At 40.1% G+C, this 6,584-nt stretch overlaps 1 protein-coding gene across 1 annotated transcript in view; it reads right to left on the reverse strand.

The window, feature by feature from the left end:
• LOC103373228 (cadherin-12-like) overlaps positions 1 to 6,584 on the reverse strand; it is a gene marked incomplete at its 3' end in the record, with an annotated part of 57,471 nt that overhangs the window by 22,868 nt on the left and 28,019 nt on the right. The window contains exons 3-4 of the mRNA XM_008303071.1: positions 5,240 to 5,409; positions 2,017 to 2,136 (exon numbers count right to left, since the gene is read on the reverse strand). Coding sequence (XP_008301293.1) covers positions 2,017 to 2,136; positions 5,240 to 5,409 — 290 coding nt within the window. The remainder of the gene's footprint in view (positions 1 to 2,016; positions 2,137 to 5,239; positions 5,410 to 6,584) is intronic.

Consider the following 6,584-nt stretch of genomic DNA (forward strand, 5'->3'; position numbering starts at 1 on the left):
TAACAAATGAATCATTTTTTGGAAAGAACTGCTCCGCCTGCATTACGTAAATTTGTATCAGAGGTGCTTTATCATTCTTATTCGACTCTCTGCGTAAAGAGAGAATAAGCCAAGTTCCCAAAAATGTCTATTGATTCCTTTAAGATGAAGCAAAACACTCCCTGACAGTATCAGAGGCTCAGATGACATCTTCCCTGAATAGCTCCTCTTTATGTGCTGCCAAAACACCTTCTACCTGCTGAGACCTGAACGCTACAAGACCTCTGAAGGTGACATTAGCAGCAGATCCTTTAAGTCCTGTACGTTATGAGTTGAAGCTAGTGTGAATCAGATTGGTTGCAGCACATCCCTCAACACCCTGTCGCCTTGTCTCTCCTCAGCCCACAGTTGGGAGGTGCTCGCCCTTGTCGAAGACTATTTCTTCGCTGACTACTCTTATTGTCTGATACATCACAGGCTGTTGTTATGAGGTAACGAAAGTTGTTTACTACGAGTGGTCAGTGTTTTGGGTCATGGGTGCCACATCTAAAGACATTTTGAGACTTTTTTTCATGACGGCATTGTGAGGTTTTTGGTTAGCTGCTGAACGAGGAGGCCAGTTATAATATGGGTGGTGTCACGGTCACCCAACAGCATACATTGCAAATTAGGTGTCAAACCTGACACAAGGGCAGAAAAATGGTCAATGCAGAGACATTAGGAGCAGATTTTAATGATCGTTTTGCCGTCAGCCTTGAATATGCTTCATTCTGGACGAGCACGCGGACGATAGCCGACATCATGGTCGCATAGTTTCTGCTATTTTTCTCCTGGAGTCCGATTGCATACATGCACAGTAGATCCTATCTTTGTATTCCATGCATGAACGAGCCTGCATGCTCGTGCAGAATGGGGAGATTGTGAAATTTATGTCACATTTACATTTTCTTACATTGCCTTATATCAAACAGAATTATCAACTCACTACACCCCCCTTTCTACCGTCAGTCTGATATTGCCTGCATGCTAGCCGATTTCCATTGCAGAGGGGATTCGCTTTTTCCTAAACAATCCCTAGAGACCAATGTATCGACCTGAATCTAATACATCTGAGTCAACATGTTGTGAAGCCACGTTCACAAACTGGTTTTGGTGGGGTTTCAAAAGACGAGTGGAGCAAAGTAAAAGAAACCATTTCACTACTCTCTCATTCTTCTTTTTGTTCCGTTTTGTATGACTCCTCCCTGGTTCTGGCGTACAGCTTGACAACAGCACAGGTGTTTCCCATAGAATAGTTAGCGAATATTTACCTCTCTCACTCATTCGATCAGTTATTTTTTCTCCAGAGAAACCAACGTTTTCATGTGAAGATGCCAAAAGAATCAGTTAGAGTGGAAGGTCTGGACCAAGGCAACATCTTGCATGTATCTGTGCACTAAACACACCTTTCTAAAGTTATGTAAAGGGCGTTTGTTTGATGCCACGCTTTGATTTGTCGGATGCTAGAATTCTAAACAGACACCAAAGGTTCAAGAGGGCAGTTTGCAATGGATGAAAATGTAAAAGCAGCAGAGAAAGAAGGCCATAGTTAGTGATGTCCTCCAAACTTCTGCCAGTTTGATCGTCTCACCACTTCAACTTCTTTTGCTTCAAGACTGAATCTTTGCAGTCGGCGCTTTACGAGGAGGCTGAATGGTGAGGAAGGCTGTTCCTCTGGGCGAAAATGAAACATGACACTTTGCGTTCAGAGTAATTACTCCTCAGCTAAGATGTCGTCGGCAAAAGACTGAAAATCTTTACGTCCCTTTGGTACTTGTTTTAGCATTCAGGTGCAGGACTGAAGAGAAGCTCAGAACCCCTCGCTGTGTCATGACCAGTTGAATTTCACGCTGTCTAGTGGGGAGCGAGTGCAGCTGGGAGTGTGAGCTGTGGGTTCATGGAAAAGTCACACTTCTGTTCGTACGGCTGTATAAGTAAATTCTTAGTTTGTCATGGAGGTTGTAATGAAAAAAAGTTTGAGTGCTGCTATCGTCTCACCTGTCTTGGGGTCCACGGAGAAGTAGGGCTGGCCGTGGAGGATGCTGTAGACGATGCGAGCGCTGTTGCCGTACGTGGGGTCATCTGCATCTGCGGCAGTCACCTGTGTGACATAGGTTCCTGAACAAAAAAAGAGACATATGCACAAGTTATGTAAGCATACGTTTGCTTTCTCCCCAGAAAAACACGCCTGTCAGACATAGTATATGGTGTTATGCACAACATCACAATGGTGGCTATTTGTCTTCTAAGGCAAACCCTGTCTAAACCTTCTGAACTCAATGCAGTTTCTGGATGATTTTTGTTACGCTTGTACTCACTGTGGGCTCATTTTTCAATGCAATATAAAGTCTCGATGGAAACAGAACAGCCATGGCAAGAAGTACAGATAACTCAAAAATATTGTCTGTACAGTAAACACAGTGCCCTAAATTGTATGTGCATAAAAAACAAAGCTGAACTTCTTTGTTTAATGTACAGATATTTTACAACTTCTACCACATTATGCACCACACTACAGGATGTATCTTCAATACCTTGCCAACAACTTGCCTCTTTGCAAACCATTTCTGAACCATGCTACATATATTTTATCGAACCAGTATGTCCAATTTATCTCTACACATCTCAAATTTGTTTCCATGCTTGTCTCCTTTTCTGCTATCCACAACGATCCACAGTGTCCGCTGGTTCAGAACGCTGCTGCCTGGATCATAGCTGGCATTAAGAGATATAAACAGATCACTCCTTTATTGGCTAATCTACACTGACTGCCTGTGAAGTTTTGCATTGATTTCAAATTGCATGAATTACTCTTAAAGCAATAAATGGCCTTGCTGCAAATTATGCTGAAGACCTTTAAACTCCTTACATCTAGAGGCACTCTCTTGGATCGTTAAATGGGATTCGACTGGTGGTTCCAAGGTTTGAGCCGTTGCCGTTGCAGCACCCAAACTGTGGACCAGTGTGCATACTGAGATTAGATAGGCAGCATCTTTAGTATCCGTTAAGTCTTTTCTTAAAGCATTCTTTTATTGAAAGGCCTTTATAAAAGTTTCATACGTGGCTCCGTTGATGATCCGCTTTATGTTTCCCTTGTGTTTTGTGACCTGATTGTTTTAATAATCTTTTTTGTGATCTCTGTTTTTTTGTTCTCTGGCTGCTTTTATGATGCTCGTTACAGTTATGAGTATTTTTCAGACTTAAAATGTAAATGTCTTGATGTGCAAAGGGATTAAAGCCACTGCCGATGATTTTCATTTAAATGTGTGCCATTATTCCTCCTAAATAACCTCAATTTCCCAGTACAATTGCACTTTAAAGAATCATTTGGTTTAGAAACAACGCAGAGCTTCAAAACACAAATGCACATGTTTCCAAAAGCACTACAGGCGTCGACTGTGACTCCGTGAAAAGTCACAAACCTCATGCTTTATAATGAAAAAACATGACTGCGTCTATTCTTAGTCAACAGCTTCTCACAGGATTATGTTTCTATCATATGGATGCCTGTGCTGTTTGCTGCCACAGTTAATCTGCTATACGGTTTGATGCTGTATTACGGTGCAACAGAGACGTAGTGGGGTCAAGCTTGTGTTCTCTTGGAGCACTTTGGGCCTTAACTGTAGCATTAACAGCTTAAGGCCTAAAGACCTTGACTGTTAAATTACCTCTCAGTAATGGTATTTAGCAGACAGATGGACTACTAAGTCTGGCTTAGTAAACTGTGGTTGTCCGTGCTACTGCGGGAGCCACAACTATACTCACTGGTCACTTTATTAGGTACACCTGTGAACTCTAATGCCATTCAATACAACAGTTATATAATATTAGATAATCTTTTACATGTATTGCAGTCCAGTGTGCCGCTACCCACTACAACCTTAATAATAAAGAAGAATTATCACTCCCCCCCACCACCTTTTTTTTTTCTTTTTACAACATCCGCAAAAATTGAAAATGCACTTTGCGCGCCATAAACTCTAGTAGAGCAGTTGCAATCATAATGTAAAGCGTCTTAAATATATATATATGGTGTCCAAATTTTATGCAGATGGCTAGGGGTTTTTCAGTGCTTCATTGAATCCTTTTCTTTCTTTCAGTGTTGATCCCCTGGGATGATGATAATCTCTTCAATCCATGCAACACATGCACGGTTCTTCCTTCATTGTTTCCACTGTAGCTGTCAGAAGACCTGGTCTGTGGAGATTTGTTGCTCTGATGGTATAAATCCTGATGGTTTTGTGGCTTTCTGACCCTTCATTTGGTGGCATAAATGCACCACATTTTTTTTGTTGTAGTTTTCTTTAATCTAACCCTCTGGAACTCAAAATCGCCCAATGGGTTTGAAAAATATGGTATCCTACAAAAAAACAATTAACACTTGTACATCACACAAGAGAACACATATGGTTAAAAAAAATGTTCAACAAGTTTCTGATGGGTTTGAATGCAAAATAAATAAATAAAAATAAATCATTCTTATTAACAACTTAAGAATGATCAGCAAAGGCCTGCAGCTTGTGACCTCTGGATCTTGTAATGTTGCTGATTAAATGACTAAATCTTGTTTTCCTGATATTTCCATGAATAAGCTGCATGAGAACATAAAGCGAGAGTCTTAAACTGCACTTTGGAGGCTTTTTGACCCTTTGCTGAGGAACGCTGTTGTTTTTCTAATAGAATGTAGTACACACAGTATATTTTTGGCATATTTTCTAAAATGCAAAATGGAGAATAAAATGAGTTTTGGTAAAACATAATTTTTCCTGATACAAGTGCATGTCATACACGGTGCATTTATGGACTCTCTGAAAGTTGGAAAGTCACGATTCTGCATGCAAAAAACGTTTCATGGTTCCGGTTTTGCAAATGTTAGTTTTTGCTACCTTTTATTTAGAATCATTCAGATAATTTAAATGCATTGTAAATCTAAAATATTTAGAAGATAAATCCAGAATGTAATGATGATTAGTTGCAGCCCTGCATAAAATGAAATAAAATTTTAAAAATCTGCTGCAACAATATAATGTTACTGTATAAATAACACAAACAGCATATTCACATAGAACTTAACACCCCTATGGGGCCTGTTTTTGGATTCAGACTTTCACTTTCAGAATTTTAGGTACATTTTTCTTACTTAGAATCCTTTACTTGTGTTGTCAGTGCTGCTGTTTGAATATTTTCTAGATCATTGCACCTCAGTCTGAAGCAGCAGTACCTGTTGGGGACATCTCCGGGACCCTGGCGCTGTAGGGTCCATCTAGAAACCGCGGCTCATTGTCGTTGATATCCTGCACTTTGATGATGAACTCGGACTCTGGTTCCAGGGGGACGCCCGTATGGATGTCAACAACCTGGGCCTTCAGTGTGTAGTAGGACTTTTCCTCCCTGTAAAACAACAGACATTGTACTTGCATACATAAAATCCACTGGTGATCAACCCAGATAATGACAGAGTGAGTGTCATGTTTTACAGATGAATCTCAAGTGAGAAGGCAAAAAATCTCAACAAATTAAAAGAAGTGTCTCAAACGTAGCCAAAACAAATAAAAAATGCATTGAACAACGTGTGGATGAGACATAAGCAGTGCTTACTTGTCATCTCACTATATATATATATATTCATATACTACACATAATGAAGCTACATACACTCTCATACATGCGTAATTTCTTGCCTGATCAGTATTAAATGCTGAATGCATAAAAAGAAAAATGACTGCACCAGTCGCCGTTCATTGGTGTGAAGAATGAGCAGTGCTGGCAAAAGCAGAATTAATGTGACATTATACAGTCATAAAAAATGTCTTCAGGAAGATGTTGTAATTAATGGCTGGTTCAACAGAGCTTGAGACTTTCACACACCAAACCTTCAACCCACAAGTTTCAGGCAAGACTGAATTCTGAAATCAGGATGACCTGAAAAACAAAGAGGATGCTACGCGAAGCATGAAAAATAAAAATCCACACCTACACTTCAGTACTACCTGTTAAAACTAAACAAAACTGTCATCACAAAGCATTATTTATCTACATTTAATAATCAGAGCGTTCACAAGAATCCCGGTAAAGGGAGAGGTATGTAAAACACCTGTTTACACTTCGTAGCACCATCTCTGTTTGTTGTTGCAGCAGTGCAGGGAAATGGAGTTAAAAAGTGCTATCTACAAGCAGATAAAGCAAGCAGGCTGTTGTGTCTGTCTGCCTATTGATCTCCTGGTGTGTACAAACCTCCACATGTTTCAGGCGTCACCGTTTGATCTAAGTGACTGGCATCTCTGTTTCTCTTTTAAAGCTATGCTTAAAATGCATCAAACATAGACAAGCAAGCGCTTTACAAGCAACTTCGTGGGCTGGGTGAAAGCATAAGACTAGGATTGAAGCTTGTCACTGGAAAGGAGTGACATTAAAGGAATAAAATAAACGGCAAACATATGATGATTGGAAATATATTTGGGACACATGAAGCCAGTAACGTGGTATCTTTAGCATAATATCCACAGCCATAGTTACCGGTTTACAGGGACATTGTGATGCTGTTTTCAACATGGAAACATGACAGA

The sequence above is a fragment of the Stegastes partitus genome, unplaced genomic scaffold (genome assembly GCF_000690725.1).
Source record: "Stegastes partitus isolate 25-593 unplaced genomic scaffold, Stegastes_partitus-1.0.2 Scaffold1931, whole genome shotgun sequence".
Lineage (NCBI taxonomy): Eukaryota > Metazoa > Chordata > Actinopteri > Pomacentridae > Stegastes > Stegastes partitus.